This window comes from Panthera leo, chromosome A3 (assembly GCF_018350215.1).
Source record: "Panthera leo isolate Ple1 chromosome A3, P.leo_Ple1_pat1.1, whole genome shotgun sequence".
In the NCBI taxonomy this organism is placed as follows: Eukaryota; Metazoa; Chordata; class Mammalia; order Carnivora; family Felidae; genus Panthera; species Panthera leo.
In genome coordinates, this window is record NC_056681.1 from 74,992,110 (window position 1) to 75,017,515 (window position 25,406).

The 25,406-nt window shown below is 39.8% G+C and overlaps 1 protein-coding gene across 1 annotated transcript; it reads right to left on the reverse strand.

Annotated features, from left to right (window-relative positions):
• Positions 1–10,268: 10,268 nt before the first annotated feature.
• LOC122215034 lies at positions 10,269–15,350 on the reverse strand (the record flags this gene model as incomplete). Its single annotated transcript, XM_042930214.1, is given in 3 exon segments — positions 10,269–12,356; positions 12,358–13,442; positions 13,445–15,350. Coding segments are annotated over 3 exon segments (5,079 nt in total), but the record flags the coding sequence as incomplete, so codon positions are not given.
• Positions 15,351–25,406: the final 10,056 nt, after the last annotated feature.

Genomic DNA, 25,406 nt, shown 5'->3' on the forward strand with positions numbered 1-25,406 from the left:
GTATGACTTTGAATTAGTATTTTTATATTTTTTTGGTAAATACCTAGTAGTGCGATTGCTGGATTGTAGGGTGTTTCAATTTTTAATTTTTTGAGGAATCTCCATACTGTTTTCCAGAGTGGCTGCAACAGTTTGCATTCCCAACAGCAGTTCAAGAGAATTCTCCTTTCTCTATATCTTTGCCAGCACCTGTTGTTTCTTGTATTGTTGATTTTAGGCATTCTGACAGGTGTGAGGTGACACCTCATTGTAGTTTTGATTTGTATTTACCTGATAATCAGTTGAGCATCTTTTCATGTGTCTATTAGCTATCTGTAGGTGTTCTTTTTTTTAAAGTCTTGTTTGCTTATTTATTTATAAATATTTATTTTTGAGAGACAGAGAGTGCAAGTGGGGTAGGGTCAGAGAGCGGGGGAGACACAGAACTTGAAGCAGACTCCAGGTTCTGAGCTGTCAGCACAGAGCCTGACGCAGGGCTAAAACCCATGAACTGCAAGATCATGCCTTAACTGAAGTCAGACGCTTAACCGCCTTAGCCACCCAGGCACCCCATAATGTCTATTTATTTTTGAGAGGGAGAGAGACAGAGTGCAAGTGGGGGAAGGGTAGAGAGAGAGGGAGACACAGAATCGAAGCAGGGTCCAGGCTTTGAGCTGTCAGCACAGAGCCTGATGTGGGGCTCGAACTCACCAACTGTGAGATCATGACCTGAGCTGGAGTTGGATGCTTAACCAACTGAGCCACCCAGGTGCCCTGCTATCTGCAGATTTTCTTTGGAAAAATGTCTATTCATTTCTAAATTAGATGAGTATTGAGTTTGGTAAGCTTTTTATTTTGATGAAATCCCAATAGTTTATTTTTGCTTTTGTTTCCCTTGTCTCAGGAGACATATCTAGAAAGAAGTTGTTACAGCCAATGTCAAAGCAGTTACTGCCTGTGTTCTTCTGCAGGATTTTGATGTTTTCCTGGCTCACATTTAGGGTTTTAATTGATTTTGAATTTATTTTTGTGTTTGATGTAAGAAAGTGGTCCAATTTCATTCTTCTGTGTGTTTCTGTCCAGTTTCCCCAATACCATTTGTTAGAGATTTTCTGTTTCTCATTGGATATTCTTTCCTGGTCTATTGAAGATTAATTGACCATGTAGTTGCGGGTTCATTTCTGGGTTTTGTATTCTGTTCTATTCATCCATGTGTCAATTTTTGTGCCAATACCATACTGTTTTGATCACTACAGCTTTGTAATACAACTTGAAGTCTGGAGTTGTGATGCCTCCAGCTTTGCTTTTCTTTTTCTAGCTTGCTTTGGTAATTTGGGGTCTTTTGTGGTTACATACAAATTTTAGGATGTTTGTTCTAGCCCTGTGAAAAATGCTGGTGGTATTTAAAAAAAAAATTTTTTTTTAATTCTAGTTAACATACAGTGCAATATTGGTTTCAGGAGTAGAAGTCAGTGATTCATCATTTACATGCAACACCCAGTGCTTATCATAACAAGTGCCCTCATTAATACCCATCATGCATCTAGCCCATCTCCCACCCACCTCCCTCTATCAATCCTCAGTTTGTTCTCTATCATTTAGAGTCTCTTAGAGTTTGTTTCCCTCTCTTTCTCTCTGTTCCCCCCCACCCCCGTACGTGCATCTGTTTTGTTTGTTAAATTCCACATGAGTGAAATCATATAGTATCTGTCTTTCTATAACTCACTTATTTTGCTTAGTATAATACACTCTAGCTCCATTCACATCATTGCCAATGGCAAGATTTCATTCTTATTGATGACTAATATTCCATTGGATATATATAATTTCTGGTGGTATTTTGATAGTGATTGAATTAAATGTGTAGATTTTTTTGGGTAGTATAGACATTTTAAAAATATTTGTTTTTCCAATCCATGAGCATGGAATGGTTTTCCATTTCTTTGTGTCATCTTCAATTTCTTTCATCAGTATTTTATAGTTTCCTGAGTACAGGTCCTTCACCTTTATCGTTAAGTTTATTGCTAGGTATATTATGGTTTTTGGTGTAATTGTAAATGGCATTGGTTTCTTAATTTCTCCTTCTGCTGCTTCATTATTGGTGTATAGAAAAGCAATAGATTCCTGTACATTGTTTTTGTATCGTGTGACTTTACTCAATTCATTAATCAGTTCTAGCAGTTTTTCTCCCTGCATATGGAACATTCTCCATAATAGATCACATTTTATGTCACAAAACAGGCCTCAATGAATACAGAAAGATTGAAATAATAAAAGTGTTTATTTGTACATACACAAGTAGTCATAGATAAAGAAAATGCAGGGGAATGATGAATACCAGATTCAAGACAGTGTTACCTCTGAGGAAAAAGAATGGAAAGGGATAGGGGTAAAGTCTATACAGGCTTAAATTGCTTGAAGATTTTATTTCTTAATCTGAGAAACTATTACATGGATATTCATTATAAAATTTCTATGCCTGAAATATTTCACAACGATCTTCTTCCTGCCTCCCTATCTCCCTCCCTCTATCCCTGCATCTTCCTTCTTCCTTCCTTTCTTCCTTCCTCTCCCTCCTCTCCCTCCTTCCATCTTTTTATGTATGTGTATGTATGTATGGCCCATCATCTGTCTACCTACCTATCCTCATCTGCCTGTTGTCTGCCTATCTCAACAGGCAGTACAAAATGGATAATAGATCTGAGTATTAGATTATTCTCTTTGCTGAATATTTTAAACATAAAAATTTTAAAAAGATTATACTTGATACTGTGTGGATAATGGATCAGAGGAGTTAAGAACGGGTGTGAGATACCATTGAGTCTTACTGCAGTAGTAGATGGAAGAAAATAGTGAATCTTAAAGTTGTTTAGGAAGTGGAATGGATGTCTGTGAAGACAATTTGAAAGTGTAATGTAGGGAAAGACTGGTGGGAGGCTGGTTCTCCTTTTTCTGTCATGAGCCTCGTAGTGGACAATACAATGACTTCTATTGCTAGAAATACATGTGGAAAGGATACTTTTGATGGTTGGTACAAGGTGACCTCCTATCTATTTAATTTTAATATTCACAGTTTGTATTTCTTGCAACATTCTGTGATGTATTGTGTATACTAGTAAGTACATCCCAAAGCCTTTGCTACAGAGTCCAACAGAAGGAATTTTCTGATGGGGCTTACTTCCTTCTGAAAAGTCCAGTTAAAATTTTCTGTTTAAAGAAGTAGACTCGTTCAAATAGCATGTTCATGGTTTATACTGAACAAGCTGGCATGAGGTGTTGTAGGAGAGAACCACTACTTGGTGCTGCTTATGGAGAGTTTTGGCTTTGGACTGTGGAAATGCTGACAGGATTGAAACAGTGCTTGCAGCTGAGAATCACCTGTTAGGAAAGGGATGTTGCATAAAGATGCTGGCTGGAGGTTGCAGAATGTGCTGACCTATATACTGGAGAGGGCTCTAAAGAGGGCAATGTGCAAGGCTTTCACTGTTGTTAGAATTCAGGTGAAAAATGTGTGTTATAGGCACTTTTTACCCCAGCATGACTTCTGTGGATGCTGCCAGTTGATCAGAATTTGCTGCATGTTGCTTTGTGGTCATTTTATTTCTGTGCTAGGTCTGGATGTAGAATTAGAAAAAGATCCTTGTATTTCTTCAGCCATTAGTAGATGGTACAACAAATAGTTCTCACTTTCATAACTCAAAGTTATTTAAGATTTGCCATAGCAGTGTTTATTTGTTTCTGATCAAATTCTTGGCAAATAGCAGAAGCTGATACTTCTATTCTTACATTGCTTGTGCCCATTGCTATAACAGGATATGAAAAGGAAAAAAAAAAATTAAAGGCACTCAGGTTAGTGTTTCTAGCAATTTATTCTATTTCTTGTTGAGTTCAATTCACATTCACCAAGTTCATGATTATTTCTGCCCTGGGCGTGCTACCTAGGTTGAATGCCTCATAAGAGCATTTATTCTTCAGGCTCAAAACCTAAACTTTTTGGTGAGGTACATGAGGAGGTCTTCCAAACTATTTTGTTATCTATTTTCAAGGTTTAAATAGCTAATTCATTTCATGATTTGAAACTCAATAACTCATCATTCCCTAGTAAAAGCTACTGGGTACCCCTAAGTATTATGTTAATAAATTGAGCAAGTGAGTCCTCTTAAGAACTAAGCCTCAGCTGTGGCCCCTGGGTGGCTCAGTTGGTTAAGCATCTAACTTCAGCTCAGGTCATGATCTCACCCTTTGTGGGTTTGAGCCCTGCATCGGGCTCTGTGCTGACAGCTCAGAGCCTGGAGCCTGCTTTCAATTCTGTTATCTCCTTGTTTCTCTGTCCCTCTCCTGCTCATGCTCTCTTTCTTTCTCTCAAAAATAAATAAAAGTTAAAAAAATAAAACAAATAGGCTCAGCTTATGGGACATCCTAGATTCAGCTGTATGTTAGTCTTATTGATAGGACTTGGCATTTTCCAGTGTTGAATTTAAAAAAAAAAATATTTGTACTTTTGGGGGCTGGCATTAGCAGGGGAGGGGCAGAGAGACAGAGACAGAATCTGAAGCAAACTCCAGGCTCTGAGCTGCGAGCTGTCAACACAGAGCCTGACGCAGGGCTCAAACCCATGTACTGTGAGATCATGACCTGAGCTGAAGTCAGGTGTTCAACTGACTGAGCCACCCAGGCTCCCCTCCAGTGTTTATTTTTTGTGACTACATCCCTTATTCTGAATCAGAAAAAGGTAAGCATATGTTTAAAACTGAAGTAAATACAAAGTTTAGTTTTGAGCAGTTTTGTAACATATGTGGAGGAAATTCATAATCCTGGTAACTTGAGGGTTCATTTCAGTTAAGAATGAAAATTTTATTTATATGTTTTATTCACTGAGACCAAACTCAGATTACATTTTTTAAGTTGGTTCCAAGAATTCATCAGTGGGAAGCTAGAGAGAAAACAAAACAAAACATGAGGTCTTGATAGTAGAAGAGGCAAAGATTCGAAGGCTTGTCTATCCATTCCTTGTAAGAAATATACCTTCCATAAACTTCATGTAAATAAAGTTGGCAAAATTATAATCAGACTTTCAGGGGCAAGGTGGTGTTTCTAACTTGCATTCTCAGCAATCACCACCAATGTCTATTTTGTTAAGGGGGAAACTTCAAGAAGAGTTTATGTTAATATTTCAGGGCTTCGATCCTAAGTTATCAAGACTGTGAGGGAGTCTTACAGATCATTTGTTTCTATTTATTATTGAAGACTCCTGCTTTTATCTTCTACTGAATTCACACATTTTCAGGTACATTCTGATACTCTTAATATTGCTTGTACTTCTGGAAAAAGGACAACTTTACAGAAAATAATGTCTTGGGCCTCTCCTGATCTCCCTTCTAAAATCACAGTCTCATACCTGCCAAGCTTTTCTTCTTGCCTTGACCTGTTGTTATATACAGTTCTTCTAGAGCAGAGTTTTTCAACTTTGGCACTATTGATTTGGAGCTGGAGAATTCTTTGTTGTTAAAGGTTGTCCTGTGCATCGTAGGATGTTTGGCAGTATCCCTGGTGTCATTCTATGCAGTCGAGACAACCAAAAATGTCTCCATACCTTACCAAATGTTCCCTGAGGGCAGAAGTTTTCCTAGTTAAGAACAACTATTCTAGACATGTTGATATGGGTCCCCAAGGGGAGTCAGTGGTGAATGACTATAATTTTGCAACCTCGCTTATATTTGGATTAGGTTTTCATGCAGATAGACATATTTGGGAGTTATCCTAAAAATTCATGAGAGGGAACCTCTTTTTACAGAAGCATCTTTCTGTCTCAGGGCTCACCTTCTGTGTTCTGACTCTGTTGTGTTCAGCAGTATCAATTCATGGATTGCTTCTCTATATTAGGTGCCGAAAACATTAGTGTGAGGATGAAAAATGATTTCTACTCTAAAGGAGTAGGTACTCCAGGGACTGTTAGTGAATCCTTGACCAAAATGGAGCTTAACATAAATCAGCATTAACTGTGGACCCTACGTTCGTGATGAACACTGCTACCGACTTTCATTAATGAAAGACACCACACTATATATATTCATTTTTATGCATAAGAATCTGCCTTACTCAACTATTCTTGTATCATTATTAAAGGATGAATAATACCCAGAGAGGTAGTTAAAGCCACCTAATTGGCATATGAATAAATGAAATGTTCAATTAAGGAGGCCAAATGCCAAGGATTTGAATTAGTTTAATGCTTTTCTGTGACTTGACATGATACATTAATGGTGACTAACATTTACAAAATGCTCTGCTTTCTCAGACACAGGGTTAATTGTTAAGCTTTGGCTTAAACCACTTAATTCTTTTGTCACTTTATATTTTCTTGTGTTGTTCTTTGCTTAAATTCATACAGAATAGTCCTCATTTTAGTAAACATATTTTCCACTTTAAGATCTTTTGAGGCTTTATTATTCACTGATGCTCTCATTAGATGCCATATATTTTACTTTATTATGCAGCTACTAGATTGAGATGATTTCCTAATTGGCATCTTTCAGCTTTCCAGTGGCTTGCACAAATTAAGAAGATTCTATTCTGCTTATCAGGAGTGAGCTGATAGCTTGTGACATCTGTGCAGACCTTAAGAATGATCAGCCATAAAATCATTTAATGTCTAATCAAGGATATTGGACAGCTTCTATCACTGGCTGGATTTTCAGGTCTTTGTGAAATAAAATAATAATAATGATAATAAAAATCAAGTGTACTAATGCATGATATGAATTCTCTTTGCTCTTATTTGTTCTGCTGGTCACTCCTCCCACTACCTATTTCAAAAAGAGTTACCTAAAATAGAAACCTAGTCCTCTGAAGGTTGTGGAAAACACTCCTTTAAAAGAGAAAAGTCTTTCTTTATTTTGGTGCATATGCATTTATAATTGTTCAAATAATTGAATATAAGAATATAGATGGAATTATATTATTTAGAACAGATAGTGATTTTATGGGTAATTTAGCACAGTGCCTTCATTTTTCATATAAGAATGCTGAAATTCAGATAGGTTAAATTATTGACTTGCTCAAGGTCTCTCAGCTAGGAAGAGGCAAAGGAAGCATAATAATACAGATGATAATACAGAATTACTAATTCCAGGCCTAGTGGCATTGGTTTTCTAGCATATGATCTTTCTATCTGAACTTCAGAAGTATTTTTTTTCTGGCCATATGATTATATGATTTAAAGTTGAGGATAAAGAAGGCTAAGATATTCTCTTATCCACAACCCTATTTTTTTTTTTTTTTTATGTTTCAAGGGTTGTTTTGATGATCCCCTAATATTTGGAGATTCACTATAAACATCACAAGGTACAAATGAACACATGTTGAGTTGTATGATCTAATTGTTCTACTTGCAATTAGATTTCTTTCTGTTTCTATAGGTGAATCAGATTTCTTTCTGATTTCTATAGGTGCACATTTTCAAATTTATATAAACCAGATACCTTTGGCATTGTTCATTTATATAAACATAAAATGTTAATATTATGTTTTTTTTTTTTTATGTTTCAAGGGTTGTTTTGATGATCCCCTAATATTTGGAGATTCACTATAAACATCACAAGGTACAAATGAACACATGTTGAGTTGTATGATCTAATTGTTCTACTTGCAATTAGATTTCTTTCTGTTTCTATAGGTGAATCAGATTTCTTTCTGTTTCTATAGGTGCACATTTTCAAATTTATATAAACCAGATACCTTTGGCATTGTTCATTTATATAAACATAAAATGTTAAACAGTAAAATGACATCTTTTTATGCGTTGAGTTTTTTTATAGGTAGGAACAAAAATGTTTTTGCTATAATAAAGTCAGTGTTGCAGAATTTATTGTTTTCTTTTTTCTCTTTAAGTTTACTTATTTATTTTGAGGGAGGGGGGAGAGAGAGAGAGAGAGAGGGAGAGAGAGAGAGAGAGAGAGAGAGAGACAGAGAGACAGAGAGAAAGGGAGAGAGAGGATCCAAAGCAGCCTCCACACTGTGGAGCCTGATGCAGGGCTCAACCCATGAACCATGCAGTCATGACCTGAGCTGAAATCAAGAGTTGTATGCTTAACTGACTGAGCCATCCAGGTGCCTGGAGTATTGTTTTCTTAAGATAGCTGTTCAGTATAGTTTCAAGGGATATAAACTTGTTGTAGTGAGCATTCCTACAGAAAAGAATTCTGTCATAATTTAGTAATATTAGTGACAATGTAGAGATTATAGATACTGTAGGTGAGAGAAGTATCTCATTTTAGTTATGAATTGTATTTCTGTAATGACTAATAATATTGAACATCTTTTCAGGTGCTTTTGGCCACTTGTATATCTTCTATTCAGATCCTTTGCCTATTTTTAAATTAGGTTATTTCACTCTTGGATACATACCTAAGATAAATGAAAACATACACACAAAATTTTGTAGTTGAATGTTCATATCAATATTATTCATAATAGCAAAAAATGGAAAAGTCCAAATATCTGGCAACTAAGGAATAAACAAAATGTGGTATATCTATACAATCAAAAACTATTTGGCAATAAAAGTGAATAAAATACTGATGCATGCTATAACATTGGATGAACCTTGAAAATATACTAGGCGAAAGAGGCCAATCACAAAAGATCATATATCATATAGTTTCACTTGTATGAAATGGCTAGAACAGGCAAATCTAGTAGAGACTGAAAGTAAATTAGTGGTTGCCTCAGGCTAGGGAAGAGAAGAGTGGAAAGTGAGTGTTAATGGGTCTGTGGTTTCTTTCAGGGCTGATGGAAAGGTTCTAAAATTAGATAGCAGCTATGGTTGCTCAGCTCTGTAAATATACTAAAAATCATTGAGTTGTAAACTTGAGTAGTAGGGTAATGTTATGGTATGTGGATTATATTTCAATAAAGATATTTGAAAAAAGAAGAAAAACACACTTCTAACCATATAGTTTTACTCTCTAGCAGTTTATCAAATAATAGAAATGAGAGTTTCAAAATAGGGCTTTTAGAAAGAATCTTTACTATTAGAATAAGTTGTTTACCAACTGCTCAGTAAAATAACCATTTGCACTTAAACTGTTAGCTAAAATCTACATATTACAAACAAGTGTTTTCACTTCCTTTCTCAAAAAATAGTATCATCATCTACCTAATTGCCCAAACCAGGTACTTGAAAGTCGTTTTCCATTTTCTTTTCCTCTCACCTATAGTGAAGTAAGAGGTTCTGTTGATTTCACCTTTACCTCCTGGGTATCATATGGCATTCTCCTTTCCGATCACGCTGCCCCAGTCTTAGTTCAGAATATTTGGCCTTCCCTATTTTTATAGACTTTGGTTGGTCTAGTGTTCTGGTAGAGACTGTTCTGAAATGCATATATTATCTCAGTGATACTAATGGTACAGTTTTACTTACAGAATAAAGACTAAACTTCTTAGTATAATCTGGAAGGACTTAAGAACCCTGTCCATTTTCAAGTCATACTTTTTATCTTTCCCACACAGCAAGTTACAGTGCATGTGTTGTTATGCCCAGAATTCGTGATCCCCAAAGACCACTAGGGAGCCGAGTCCGATGCAAAAGCAAAAGAACCTTTATTCGAGCTAGCTCGAGCTCAATCCCCTACCTGCACCGACGCAGCGGTGAGATACCAGGGAGAGAGAGCGAGTTTCAAAAGCACAAAGGTTTTATGGGGGTCTAGGGGCAGTTGGTGAGGTAATGGCTGTGGCCTCAGCCGATTGGTTGGGGAAGGGTCGGAGTCCTGTTACGCAGGTCGCTGGGCGTGTTTTGATCAGAAAGTTTGAACGGGTGAGCGGGAGGTTACTCAAGGGGAGGAGGCGCAGTCTGAGGTTTCTGTGAATTAGTCACTCAAGGTGGAGAACACAGAACAAGATGGAGTCGGCCGGCGTAGGCCCGCCCTTTCATTCCCCCCTTGTCATGTAACTTACGGACCCAATCATGGGACCGGCTGCATTTATGGTGACAAGGGGAACAGTTTGGAAGTTTACGCTAAGTTCTGGGAAGCATGTGTCCCTGGGGTGGCTCTGGGAGGTCTAATTAAGTATTGTCCCTGAGCTGGTATCTATGATCTGCCAGGTGATGTTTTGGGGGGTGTGGGGACTCCCGGTAGCATGAGCAATGACAAGCAGAGTTAACAGAGTTACCAATATTAGGTGGGTCGAATGTGCTGTAGCTTGAGCTTGAGCTTGAGCGGGTTGTGTTGGTCCCGACTGATGGCCCATCGCGTGACGAAGTCCTTCCGGATCGAGGAGGGGTCCGCTGGCCGAACGTGGGTGTGATGGACCCAGGTCGCGATGCCGTCTACTTTGAGAGCGGTGGGGGTTGTCAGCACTACAATGTAGGGTCCCTTCCAGCGCGGCTCGAGAGTCTCTCGGTGGTGCCTCTTGACATAGACCCAGTCTCCCGGCTTGTACTGATGAGGTGTCGGGGTCAGGCCAGCCTCGTAGATGGCACGGAGGCGCGGCCAAATATCCTCATGCGCCCTCTGGAGCCCTCTCAAGGAAAGAAAAAGTTCTTGATCTTTAAACTCTGCAAGAAGTTCAGCTCGAAGGCTGGGAATAACAGGGGGTGGCCTGCCAAACATGATCTCGTAGGGAGTAAAACCCAGAGTGTAAGGAGTGTTTCTAACCCGGTAAAGGGCGTACGGTAGGAGAGTCACCCAGTCCCCGCCAGTCTCCATGGTTAATTTGGTAAGGGTCTCTTTTAGGGTTCTATTCATTCTTTCTACCTGTCCTGAGCTCTGGGGCCTATAAGCACAATGTAATTTCCAGTTTGCCCCCACCGCCTTGGCTACTGCCTGTGTTACCTGAGAGATAAAAGCTGGTCCATTGTCTGATCCTACCATGGCAGGAAAACCATACCTGGGTAAGATGTCTTCTATTAGCTTCTTAGCCACCGTCTGAGCCGTTTCATGCTTGGTTGGGTATGCCTCCACCCAGCCAGAGAAGGTGTCTGTAAATACTAAAAGATATTTATAACCATACTTTCCTGGTTTGACTTCAGTGAAGTCGACTTCCCATTGGGCTCCCGGTCTGGTGCCTCTGAGCCTGGTTCCTTTTTTATTTGATGTGGCTTTCGCGTTGGTGAGTTGGCAGGTCTTGCAGGCAGATACAACTTGCTCTATTTTGGTGTCCTGTTGGTGAATCTTGATTCCGGCATGTCGGATTAAGTCTTTTAATTTTCGGGCCCCCATGTGAGTAGACCGATGCATGTGCTCTAATATTGAGACTCCGAGCCGGTCTGGCAGCACGAGCTCCTTGTTAGGTGTATACCACCATCCCTTTATCTCCTGGGCCATGGGGAGTTTCTTGATCTGCTGTAACTCCTCCTGGGAGTATTTGGGCTGGTCTGGTAAAACTGGGTCTCCCGGGTCTGGTAGTTGTATGGTCATGGTGGGGACTGGAGTAAGGGCTACTGCCTTGGCTGCCTGGTCAGCCTTTCGATTACCTCTAGCTACTGGGTTATCAGCTTTTTGGTGCCCTTGGCAGTGGATAATGGCTAGCTTGGCAGGAAGCCATAAGGCCGTAAGCAGGTTAAGTATCTCCTGCTTATTTTTTATAGTCCGTCCTTCTGCCGTCAGTAACCCCCTCTCTTGATAAATTGCCCCATGAATATGAGCTGTGGCAAATGCATAACGGCTGTCTGTGTAGATGTTAAGCCGTTTTCCAGCTCCCAGCATCAGCGCCTTGGTGAGGGCTATGAGCTCCGCTCGCTGGGCTGACGTTCCGGAGGGTAGAGCCTCCGCCCATACGGTGTCCGTTTCGGTGACCACCGCTGCACCCGCATACCTGTGTCCATCTCGCACAAAGCTGCTGCCATCAGTGAACGAAGTAGCCTCGGCATCGGGGAGGGGCTGGTCGGTCAGGTCCATCCGGAATCCATGTACTTGTTCCAGGATTCCCGCACAGTCATGTAGTGGAGCACCTAGGTCAGGGTCGGGCAGCAGGGTTGCAGGATTGAGGGCTGCACTGGGGTGGAACTGCACTCGTGGAGGGTTGAGTAGGAGGCTCTGGTAATGAGTCACACGTGTGTTGCTTATCCATCTATCAGGAGGCTGTTTCAGGACCCCTTCAATGGCGTGTGGGGTCATGATCCAGATCTCCTGACCTAGGGTCAGTTTGTCTGCATCCTTGACTAGGAGTGCTGTCGCCGCAATAATTCTTAGGCATGGTGGCCAGCCGGCAGCCACTGGGTCTAGTTTCTTAGACAGGTAAGCCACTGGGCGGTTCCAGGGGCCTAAGGCTTGAGTTAGAACCCCTTTTGCTATTCCCTTATGTTCGTCTACAAAGAGGTGGAAGGGTTTCGTAATGTCTGGTAGGCCCAGGGCTGGGGCACTTAGGAGGGCCTTTTTTTAACTGATTAAAGGCAATTTCTTCTTTTTCAGTCCATTTAAATGTTTTCCCCTCTTTGGTAGCTTCATATAGGGGCCTGGCGATCTCAGCAAAACCTGGAACCCAGAGGTGGCAGTAGCCGGCTGATCCTAGGAATTCCCTCACTTCTCTTCGGGAGGTGGGAGTAGGGATCTTTAGGACAGTTTCTTTTCTGGCATCTGATAACCGCCGCTGTCCGCCCTCCAGGATATATCCCAGGTAACTTACCCTCTCCCTGCATATCTGAGCCTTCTTCGCGGATGCCCGGTACCCTAAAGCTCCCAGGGTAGCCAGCAGGTCCTGGGTCCCTCGCTCACAGTCTTTGGCCGTGTCAGCAGCAATCAGGATGTCATCTACGTACTGTAGGAGGGTGAGGCCAGGGTGCTCCCTTCTGTACTCACCCAGGTCCTCGTGTAGTGCCTCGTCGAAGATGGTGGGTGAATTTTTGAATCCCTGAGGTAGCCGTGTCCAGGTGAGTTGCCCACTGTAGCCCTCCTCCGGATCATGCCACTCGAAGGCGAACAGGGGTTGGCTCTGGGGTGCCAGCGGCAGACTGAAGAAGGCGTCCTTTAAATCTAGTACAGTATACCAGACCCTGGAGGGCGCCAAGGAGCTCAAGAGAGTATATGGGTTGGGAACAGTTGGGTGTATGTCCGCGACCCTCTTATTTACTTCCCGGAGGTCTTGTACCGGTCGGTAGTCATTTGTGTGAGGCTTTTTGACCGGCAGTAAGGGGGTGTTCCAGGCAGACTGGCAAGGAACTAGTACCCCTAGGCTTCGTAGTCTCCGGATGTGTGGCTGGATCCCCTTCCGGGCCTCCTGTGACATGGGGTATTGTTTGATCCTTACCGGACTCTCTCCTGGCTTGAGCTCTACCAGGACTGGGGTCCTATGAGCGGCTAGTCCCATCCCCCCCCCAGTCTCTGCCCAAACCGAGGGGAATTCTTGTAGCCATCTGTCTATATTATCCTCTCTCGGGAGCGCCTCCTGGTGGAGGAGGTATTCATCCTCCAGTTTCATGGTCAGGACCTGGATGGGGTGGCCCTTGCGATCGGTGACCTGAGGCCCCCTTGTCTGAAAGTTATCTGAGCTCCAATCTTGGTCAGTAAGTCCCGTCCTAACAGCGGGTAGGGGCATTCTGGTATTACCATAAAGGAGTGGGATACCCGGCCCGTTCCCAAATCTACTGTTCTTCGGGTAGTCCATGAATACTGGCTCATACCAGTTGCCCCTTGTACCCAGGACTTCTTGCTGGCTAGTTTTCCTTGTGGGGTGCGGAGGACCGAATGTTGTGCTCCGGTGTCGACAAGGAAGTCAACAGGGGTCCCCTCCACTTTAAGAGTTACCCTGGGTTCGGGGAGAGGGTCCGAACCCCGACTCCCCTAATCACTTAGTTCATCTAGCTCTAGGACTTTTACTCGATCAGTCTTGCTTCCTTTCCCGCCGGCCCTTTTCAGACAATCTCGGGCCCAATGCCCTATCTCCTTGCAGTATGCGCACTGATCCTTCTGCAGCCTCTGCTTCCCCCCCTTGGTGGTTCTTTTACCTTTTCTTGTGTCGTCTGCCAGCTGCCGGAGATGGCGGTCTCGTTCCTCAGGGGAGTCAGCAGTGGTAGCTAGTAGTATTCTGGCCAGGTCTCGAGTCTGCTTACTGCTGGCAGTCGCCATGGCGCGGGCCTGCTTGTCCTCAGGAAGCTCCCGGTTATTATATACCTTTTCGGCTACCACCAGTAAGTCCTGCAGACTTTTTTCTCCTAGTCTATCTATTTTCTGTAATTTTCTCCTAATGTCTATGGCCGATTGGTTTACAAAGGCCATGATAACAGCTGCCTTGCTTTCCGGAGCCTCTGGATCCATGGGGGTATAGGTACGGAATGCCTCCATGATCCGTTCTAAAAAGGCAGCCGGAGATTCATCTTTTCCCTGTTGTACATTTCCTACCTTGGCCAAATTGGTTGGCTTTCTAGCAGCCATTCGGAGACCCCCCATTAGAGTCTGGCGGTAGACCCGGAGCCTCTCCTTACCTTCTGCCGTGTTGAAATCCCACTGGGGCCGAGTTAAGGGGAAGGAGGCATCTATCTGAGCCTGGTTGGTGGTGGGATTCCCATCTGTGCCCGGAACTAGTTTTCGGGCCTCGTTGACGATTCTTTCTCTTTCTTCAGTCGTGAACAGGACCTGCAAAAGCTGCTGGCAATCGTCCCACGTGGGCTGATGGGTAAAAAGAACAGAGTCTAATAAATCAATAAGCCCTGCCGGTTTCTCGGAAAACTTAGGATTCTGAGCTTTCCAATTGTAGAGGTCACTAGTGGCGAAAGGCCAATAGTGATGGGGCTGGTTCCCCTCCGCGTCTGGGGGTCCGGTGGCTCGCAGGGGCAGAATAGTGGAGTCGGCGGCGGAGGCGGATTGCTCCCTCTGAGCCCTTTGTCTGGTGAAGGGCGGGCTTCCCACTGGAGCGTTTCCGCCTCCCGCTCTCGGAACAGCGTCTGCCTCCCCCGGAGGGGGAGGATGGTGTTCTTCCAGCATCCTAGAGGGGTTATACGAGGGAGGAAAAATTAATTCTTCTTCAGTACCCCCCTGTTAGACAGGGTAGAGGGGTGCTGAAGGCTGGATAAGACTTTTCTTCTTCTTTGTCCCCTGCAAAGCAAGAATGGGTTTTGGCTCCGGAGGGAGCGGGGCTAGGAAGGGTTTAAGCCAAGAGGGTGGGTCTTCCACAAGGTCCTGCCAAGTGATAATGTAAGGGAGCTGATCAAGATGGCCCGTCTTAGGCTGAGAGATGATACTCCTGACTCGGTGGATGGTAGGGAGGTCGAAGGTCCCCTCTGGTGGCCATCCGACATTGAAAGTTGGCCACTCGCTAGAACAAAAAAACTGCCACCGACCCTTTCGGACTTCCACACTGAGGTTGTTAGCTCTTCCCCTCACATCCTTAAAGTGATCAATCATAATACTTAGAGGAGTAGTCTGAGTCTGTCCCATAACGTCCGTCCAGTAAGTCCACAGAACAAAACAGAGAAACACAAAAACAGACAAACAGAGGGCCCCTAGAAAATCTTCCAACTCCATGGAAGCAAAACTGAAAGCTAGCTTAGACATTTGAGGGGATTCCACGTCCCTCCAAAACCGATGAGGGGATTCCACGTCCCTCCAAAGACGACGGCCTCACGCCGACCAGCGGGAGCGACCCGCCTCGTCTCAGACCTTTGAGGGGATTCCACGTCCCTCCAGAAGGGAGAATCGGAACGTCTTCCGAAACTCCCGGCCCGTGGTCCTCCAGTGCGTCCACTTAGACCGCGTCGGGCACTACCAGAACTCCAGAAGTGAGCTCACACAGAAAAGACAGAACAAACAAACAGACACTAACCGTGGCCAGTCAGGCTCTCCGGGTCGGGGGTCCCTCAGGGGTCTTGGGGATCCCGGGCCGAGCCCCCAAATGTTATGCCCAGAATTCGTGATCCCCAAAGACCACTAGGGAGCCGAGTCCGATGCAAAAGCAAAAGAACCTTTATTCGAGCTAGCTCGAGCTCAATCCCCTACCTGCACCGACGCAGCGGTGAGATACCAGGGAGAGAGAGCGAGTTTCAAAAGCACAAAGGTTTTATGGGGGTCTAGGGGCAGTTGGTGAGGTAATGGCTGTGGCCTCAGCCGATTGGTTGGGGAAGGGTCGGAGTCCTGTTACGCAGGTCGCTGGGCGTGTTTTGATCAGAAAGTTTGAACGGGTGAGCGGGAGGTTACTCAAGGGGAGGAGGCGCAGTCTGAGGTTTCTGTGAATTAGTCACTCAAGGTGGAGAACACAGAACAAGATGGAGTCGGCCGGCGTAGGCCCGCCCTTTCAGTGTCATGCCATTTTTTTCTCTTGGAATTTCTACTTTGATTATTTAGAAGTGTATTGTCTGCTTTGTTTTTAGTTTGGTTATTTAGATGTGTGTTGTTTAGATTTCAAATATTTGACCATTTTCAGCTACCTTTCTGATATTGATTTATAGTTTAATTCCACTGAGTTCTGAAAACATACTTGGTGTTTGCTAAGGTGTACTTAAAATTTGCTAAGGTGTATTCTGTAGCCAGAATATGGTCTATCTTGGTGAACATTCCATGTGAGCTTAAAAACAATGTGTATTCTCTTGTTGGATGGAGTATTCTATAAATGTCAACTAGATCAAGTTGATTAATAATAATATTCACGTCATGTATATTTTTACTGATTTTCTGCCTACTTCATCTATCAATAACAAAGATATGTTAAAGCCTCCAACTATAACAGTAGATTCATCTGTGTATCCTTGCAGTTTTATCAGTTTTTGCTTCATGTATTTTGACCCTCTTTTGTAAGGTGCATACATGTTTAGGATTGTTAAGTTTTAAAAAAAATTTTTTTTGAATGTTTATTTTTGAGAGGGAGAGACAGAGCTTGAACGGGCAAGGGGCAGAGAGAGAGAGGAAGATACAGAATCCAAAGCAGGCTTCAGGCTCTGAGCTGTCAGCACAGAGCCTGATGTGGCTCCAACCCATGGAATAGACCGAGAGATCCTGACCTAAGCTGAAGTCAGATGCTTAACCAATTTGAGCCACTCAGGCGCCCCTAGGATTGTTGTCTTATTGACCCCTTTATCATTATGTCAGGCCTCTGTTTATCTTTGCTTTGTCTGAAATTAATACAATTACTCTAGCTCATTTTTTTTATTAGAGTTAGCATAGTATAGTTTTCTCTATCCCTGTACTTTTTGACCATCTGAGTCTTTATTTTTAAGCATATTTCTTATAGACTACGTGCATTTCGTCTTGTTTTTGCTTTTGATCTACTCTGACAATATCTTTTAATTGGTGTGTTTAGAACATTCATATATAAAGTGATTATTTATATAACTATATTATTATCTACCATGTGTGTAACTTTTCTATGCATTGGATTTGTTTTTGCTTCTTCCTCTCTTTCTGTCTTCTCTGGTTTGAATTGAGCATTTTACATGGTTCAATTTTATCTCACTATCTTTAGTGTATGAATAGACTTTATAAATAGACTTTAAATAATGGGTAGTTTTAGGTTTGCAGAATGATTGAGAAGAAAGTAGAGTGTCCATGTACTTCCTCTCTCCGCCCCCCACCCCCCATCATTTCTCCTGCAATTAATATCCTGGGGTTTGTTTGTAACAAATGCTTAGCCAAGATTGATACATTACTATTGACTAAAGTCTATAGTTTACATTAGGGTTCACTCTTTTGGTTGCACATTCTATGAGTTTTGACAAATACAGAATATTATGTAGCAACCAATTTACTACCTTACAGAGTAGTTTCACTTGCCTAAAGATCCCTTGAGCTCTACCTTCCCTTTTCTCCACCATCCCCTGTCTTTCCCTACCACACATGAACTCCTGGCAACCACTAGTCTTTTTACTGTCTTCAGAGTTTTGCCTTTTCTGGAATATAATATAATGTGTAGGCTTTTCAGACTGGCTTCTTTCACTTAGCAATATGCATTTAAGTTTTCTCCATGTCTTATTGTGACTTGATAACATATTTCTTTTCAAGCAGTACTAATATTCCAGTATATGGATGTGTTGTGGTTTGTTTATCCATTCCCTTACTGCACAACAACTTGGTTACTTACAGTTTTTTTTTTAAATTTTTAATGTTCATTTTTATTTTTGAGAGACAGAGTGTGAGTGGGGGAGGGGCAGAGAGAGATGGTGGCACAGAATCCGAAGTAGGCTCCAGGCACTGAACTGTCAGCATAGAGCCTGACAGACCTAGAACTCCTTGAGATCATGATCTGAGCCAAAACCAAGAGTTGGATGCTCAAATGACTGAGCCACCCATGTATCCCTTTTGCCCACTTTTTAATTGAATTGTTTGTTTTCTTACTGGTATATTTTAAGAAGTCTTTGAATATTTTGGATACAAGCAAGCCCTTTACCAGATCTGTTTTGCAGATATATTTTTCACAGGTGAGACTTGTCTTTTCATTCTCTTAACAGTTGTCCTTTGCAGAAGAGAGGGTTCTAATTTTAATGAAGTCCAATTTATCATCCCTACCCCCATGGATCATGTCTTTAATGTTGTATATAAAAATTAATTTTAAAACAAAGCTCACTTAGATTTTCTCCCGTGTTATCTTCTAGAAGTTTTATTTCATCTGTTACATTTAAGTCTGTGATATATTTTTGAGTTAATTTTTGTGAGAAGTTTAAGATCAATGTCTTGATGATTCTTTTTGTATGTGAATATCTAATTGAGCACCATTGATTGAAGACTGTCCTTTCTCCTTTAAATAGCCTCTGCTTCTTTGTCAAAGATCTGTTGCCCATATTTATATGGGTCTGTTATGGCCTCTCTATTCTGTTCCATTGCTTTATTGAATGTTTTTTTGTTGATACCACACAGTCTTGATTATTGTAAGTTTATAGTAAATATTGAAGTCAGATGGTGTCAGTCCTCTGACTTTATTTTTCTTCAATATTGTTCATTTCTCTAGGTCTTTTGCTTTTCATATAAACTTTAGATTGTCAATATCTACAAAGTCATTTATTAAACTTTTGATTCAGATTGCATTGAAATATTTATAGATTAAAGGGGGGAGAAGATGACATTTAACAATATTGAGTCTTCCTTTTCATGAACATGGAATATCTGTCCATGTATTTAGATCTTCTTTGATTTCTGTCTTTAGAGTTTTGTAGTTTTCCTTCTCTATGTCATATACATAGTTTGTTAGTTTTATACCTAAGTATTTAATGCTTTTTTTGGTTCTAATATAAATGATACTTCTTAATGTCTGATTTTAATTATTCACTGCTAGTATATGGGAACACAGTTGGCTTTTATATGTTAACCTTGTACTTGGCAACCCTGCTATATTTGCTTATTAGTTCCAAGAATTTTTGTTATTAATGATTCTTTGGGATTTTCTACATAGACCTATCATCTGTGTGAAAAGATAATTTTATTTCTTTCTTCTAAATATACATATTTCCTTTTTTGGTTTGTTTTCCTTTTTGCATTGGTTAGGACTTCTAGTACAATGGGAAGAATAAGTGTGATGATAAGGGACACTCTTGCCTTACTCCCAGTCTTAGGGGGACAACATCTGGTTTCCTACCACTAAATATGATGGAAGATGTATGTTTTTTGTTTTTTTTTTCCATAGATTTTTTTAAATATCAAGTGGAGGACGTTTTCCTTTATTCCTAGTTTACATAGAATTTTTATCATGAATGATGTTAGATTTTGTCAAATGCATTTTTCTGAATCTGTTGATAAATTATTATTTCTTATTTTAGCTTGTTAGTGTGGTAGACTACATTGATTTCCAAATGTCAAACCAGTTTTACCTACCTGGCATAAATCTCATGCAGTTGTGGTGTATAATTATCTTTTATACATTGTTGGATTTGATTTGCTACTATTTTGTTGAGAAGTACATTCATGACAGTTCTTTTTCAAAATATTTTGTGGCTTCACTTTTATAATTTTAACTATAACCTAAGTATACTTTCAAATAACACTGTACCAGGGCACCTGGCTGGCTCACTCTGTTAAGCCACCAACCCCTTGATTTCAGCTCAGGTCATGAACTCATGGTTCATGAGTTTGAATCCCCTGTGTTGGGCTTTGCTACAGATAGCACATGGGACATGGAGAATTCTCTCTTTTCTCTCTTAGCCCCTCTCCCTGCTTGCACTCTTGTGCTGTCTTTATCTCTCTCTTTCAAAATAAATAAATAAACTTAAAAAAGTTAAAACAAAAAAAAAAGGTTACAAAAATTAACAATGCACCATTTTACATGTAGTGTAGAAACCTTATAGTAGAGTATTCCCAGTTCCTCTTTTCTGTTCCTGTGACCTTGCTATAATTCATTTCATATATCCATATGCTTTCATCACCCAAAACATTAGTACTGTTAGCGTTTTGTACAAACAGTTATCTTTTAAGTCAATTACAAATAACAAAAATATAAGGTCTTATTTTAACTCTTCATTTCATTATGAAGATCCAACTTTCTGATATATTATTTTTCTTCTGTTTGAGGAAGTTCTTTTAACATTTCTTGCAGTGCAAGACTGCTATTAATAAGTTACTTCAGTTTGTGTTTGGGAAAGTCTTGACGTCTTCATTTTTGAAGGATAATATCACTGGGTATATAATTCTGAGTTGGTGGGCATTTTTTTTCTTTCAAAACTCTTGCTTATTGTTGCTGCTGAGATATTCACTGTCATTGTTATCCTTGTTCCTTGATAGTTAAAGTTCTCTGCCCCTGTATCTTTCATGATTTTCTGTTTTCTCTTTTTTTTTTTTTTTTTTTTTTTTTTTGTACTTTGAATATGATATGCCCAAGTGACTTTTTAAAAAAATTCTACTTTGTATTCTTTGAGCTTCTTGATCTTTGGCTTGGCGCCTGTTTTTAATTTTGGAAAATTCTGGGTTATTATGTTAAATATTTTTTCTGCTACGTTCTCTCTTTATTCTCCTTCTGGCATTCCAATTATGTATATGTTATACCTTTAATAGTATCTCAGAGTTATTGGATACTTTGTTCTTTTTTTTTTTTTTTTTCTCTTTCTATTTTAATTTGGGAGGTTTCTGTTGACCTGACTTTAAGATAACTGATTCTTTGTTCCTGTCATGTATACTGATGAGCCCTTTTTATATTTGATATATTTGATTTATATTTATATCAAAAGCACTTTTTATATTTGTTACAGTGTTTTTATTTCTAGCATTTCCTTTTGATTTTTAGAGTTTCCATCTCTTTGCTTACCTTACCCATCTGTTCTTGAGTTTTGTCCACTTGTCCTATTTGAACCCTGAATAGTTTAATTAAACTTATTTTAAAATTTCTCTCTGATAATCTCAACATCTAAGTCATTTCTGGTTCTAGTTCTGGAGATTGTTTAGTTTATTTAGACTTTCTTTGTGCCTTTTGGCATGCTTTGTAATTTTTTTTTTTTGTTGGAACTTAAACATGTTGTATCAAATAATGGTAGCTGAGTAAATGGGCCTTTAGTGTGAGGGTTTATGTTGATCTGGGAATTGGGCTGTATTGAATGTTTGTAGGTGCTAGAGGCTTTGGCTTTTCTTATGGCCTTGTTTCTATATCCTCTTGACTTTGGGCTTTCCTAAGTATTCCTCCTCAGTGAGATTCTGTACTTTTGTCTTCTTCCAGCTGTAATCCACAACTGTCATACTGGATCTTTGATGCTGTAGTGATAAGGTGTTGGGGATGGGAAATGTTCTACAATTCTTCTCATTATATCTCAGGGATTGAGTGGGACCATGAGGCTGTGGCCTTCATAAGTGTTTCTCAAGGGGGATAGCTTCCTTTTACCCCATGAATCCCTATTCCTTCCCATGGCAGCGACATTCTGTTGGTTTATAAACCATTCTATTTCCTTGAAGCTCTGATCTCGGTTGACCATTTTTTCCCCTTTAGCTGAGACAAAGGCAAGAGGAGGCTGGTTTGGGAGGAATTCCTTTTTCCCAGCTGAAATAAAGATCTGTTGAATCTTTTCATTCAGAGAGTAGGGCTTTGCTATAAAAGAAGTTCTTGTCTTACTTCATAAATACTTTCTTTTCCTCTCTCCTGCCAAAGCCACAAGGGAATCTTTCTTGCATTTTCACTGTGAAAACCTAGTAAGATTCCTGGAGGTAAAGGCCACAAAAGTGTGAGGCCCTCCTAAGATTGCAACACCAAAATTGTTACTCCAGAGCTAATTTATACTCAGCTTCCAATGGTTCATCAAAATCACCATTTAAGTGTTCTTACCAAATTCTGGTTCCAGTGCCCTTTTCCTCAGAGAAGCACATCTCAGCTCTGATTCTGGGTGTTCCTATCTCTCTGGATTGGGGGTGGAAGTTTGCCCTGAGACCTCAGATCTGATGGGTGCAAGAAAAGTCACTGGATTTCAGTTCTCTAGATTTTTCTGTTGTAAGGGTGGGAGTGATGACTTCTAGGCTCTTTACATATTGGAGATGAAACTTGATGTCCTATCATGCCATTTCTACTCTGTGTCTTTAGTTATACTTTTCAACTTATCCCAGAATGCAGTTTCTAAATTATACTTTAGAACCCACCTCAAATGTTATCACCTCAATGAAATCTCCTTCATTTTCCTGTCCCCCCCTTCACCCCAAAAGGGTTAGTTGTACTTTCCTGTGACTCCAACAATATCTAAAATATTAGAATATATTTACTATGGTAATTATTTTTACTAAGGCATACATTTGAATCTTTCATTGTGTCCTGTGTATTCATCTTTGTATCTCAAGTGTTAGGATGCATGCCAGCACATAGTTTACTTTCAATCAGTATTTAATAGATAAATTCATCATTATGAAATTATAAGACTTAATTTTGTATACCTCTCAGTGGTTGTGAAACCAGCCTTTCCATGATTTTTGGTTTCATTAATCATAACCAAGTATGGCATGAGGAAGTTTCATTCACCGGGATGTGTATATTCCTTTCAGCTAAAACCTCATAGCTGTGTAGATAGTTGATTTAAGCTATGACAAATATTTGACATGAGGACAACTGAGCTTATCTTCCTATTCTTTATTATACCTTAAGTGATAGTCAAAAATGATTGAAATAATATCAAATGTAAGGTTTTATTACAACTCAAGTAAACGCAAATTTAGGGAAAGATATGGTGAATTTTTTGAAATGTGGCATTTAATTGTAATATAATTTATAATGCAAGCTGTTACAGATCATGTGGTTTTATGCAAAACTCATTTTTTTATTTGCATATGTCTTTCCTTAAGTATAACGGGGCTTCTTTGTGATAAGGACTCTATTTTACCTTACCTTTTTCTTGTAAAGCACCAAATAGAGTGACAGATGGATATTAGGCACTAAATGAGTCACTTTCATAAGTGGACATTAATCAATTAACCTAACGTTCAAAATAAACTACTTTCTTTTTTTAAACTGTATCATAAAGTTGTTACTGTAAATACCATTTAACATTTGAAACTCTGTTAAATGTCTTTATGCTAAGTAAGGCATCCCCTCTGACCTGATAGTAACTAGCTCTAAATAGAATGTCAATTTCTGAATCTGTACTTCAGGAACATCATTTAGGAACATGGGAGCATTACAGGCTTTATTGTAAAACACGGTGGGTGTATTCTCCATGTACATATGTTCTCCTATATTAAACTTCTCAATTGTTTCACAAATAAAAACATTGGTTTCAGAGAATCTGCCAAAAGATGACAATTTGAATTATTTATGGATGATTTAGATTCTGGGGTAATTTCCTGCTTGAATATTTCATGTAATTGACTGTAAATATGAAAGTAGAGAGAATTGTTTGGCTGATTTTTTTTTTTCTCATTTTGAAATGAATCTGCGCTTGCAGATTATATAACTTCCCTTAGGATTCATGGAAATGAATGGGTTTGATTGCTACATACGGTGACTGGAAGCTACAATTGGATAATGTTTTAAATTTTTATTATTTTTTATGTTTTAATATCTGCTTCTGTTTATTTCAATTCCAGTCTTCATCATTCAGAACTCTTTCTCATTCATCTATTTCCAACAAGTTAGCAAGACTGTAGGAAAGATTCATCAGTAGTAGAGAGAACCTTATCTGAGCAACATTTGTGTTTGATATTTCAGAAACAAGATGACCTTAATATATAAATCATAGTGTTAAAAAATTTTCTAGCAATGAAAGATAAATATAAAGATAAAATAAAAATACCCTGAAGGAGGAAAAAAAGCTTGTTGAACATAGAAAACCAGAAGATTAATTTAGAAGCCTTGAAATTTCCTGGATTCATCTGCGTTATTAGGCAATAACACTTATAATAGTAGCATTCATTTCAGTTGAATTCAGGTGTATTTCCAATTGCAGTTCTAGTTGTTTCTTAGTCATGGCTCAGTCTAAGCCTGCATCCTCTCACTTTTTGGTGCCTGGGAAGATGTCTGGCTTGCAACTTCCTTCCTCCTTCCCTTGCTTCCTTCCCTCTCTCTCCTTCTTTCTTTTTTGAACTGATTCAAATATTTTATTAATGAAATATTCTTAAGACTATAGCTTATTGATAGTAAAAATATAAAGGATGAATATTTAAATATCATTTTGTACTGACATAGTAAGTAGATTTATCCAAGTAACATAAGCAGTTTTATGGTGTTACTACTGGAATGCAGTCTGCTGAAATGTGATTTTTACCTTCAAATTTGAGTATATTACACCAACATCAAAAAAAGAAAAAAAAGAATAACAACACAATTTTGGTTCCCTTAAATTTTAGTAGAAGGCATCTGCTTTATTGAAGAGTAAATTCTTTCATTTACATCTTCAAGGTAGTGTTTGAACAGAGTAGGAAAATCAATGTATGTATGTGTAGTTTTCAACCTGGGTTTCAGAGACCTTCAAGGGCCCCATAAATAGTTCAGTATTTTAATATAATTGGCTTACTTTTTAAAAGTTTACTTTGGGAGAGAGTACATGAGCAGGGGAGGGGCAGAGAGACAGGGAGAGAGAGAACCCCAAGCAGGCTCCGTGTTGTCAGTGCAGAGCCTGACATGGGACACAATCTCACAAATCGAACCATGAAATCATGACCTGAGCAGAAATCAAGAGTTGGATGCTTAACTGACTGAGCTACCCAGGCACCCCTAATTGGCTTACTTTTTAATCCCATTTTTGATTTTATATAGTTAGTATCATTATCCTGAGACAGGGTCCCTAGGCTTTTCTAGGCTGCCAAAAGAGGTTCTTTGAGCAAAAATAAGTTGTTAGCATATACTGGTAGCAAAGTTAGAAATCCTTTTTTTAAAAGAGATTGGGCCCAATAATATAGGTCCACTAACCTAGAATTTGATCAATAAAATTATGCTATTAATATCTTCAACGTCATTTAAAAAAAAGTTTATATACACTTAGGAATTTACACTGCTGAAAAATTACTTGGTGTTTATTACCAGATAATTCCTTGAGTATCTTAAGTGTGTATGTTATATGTGTGTATATATATATATATATATATGTATATATATATATACACACACACATATATATA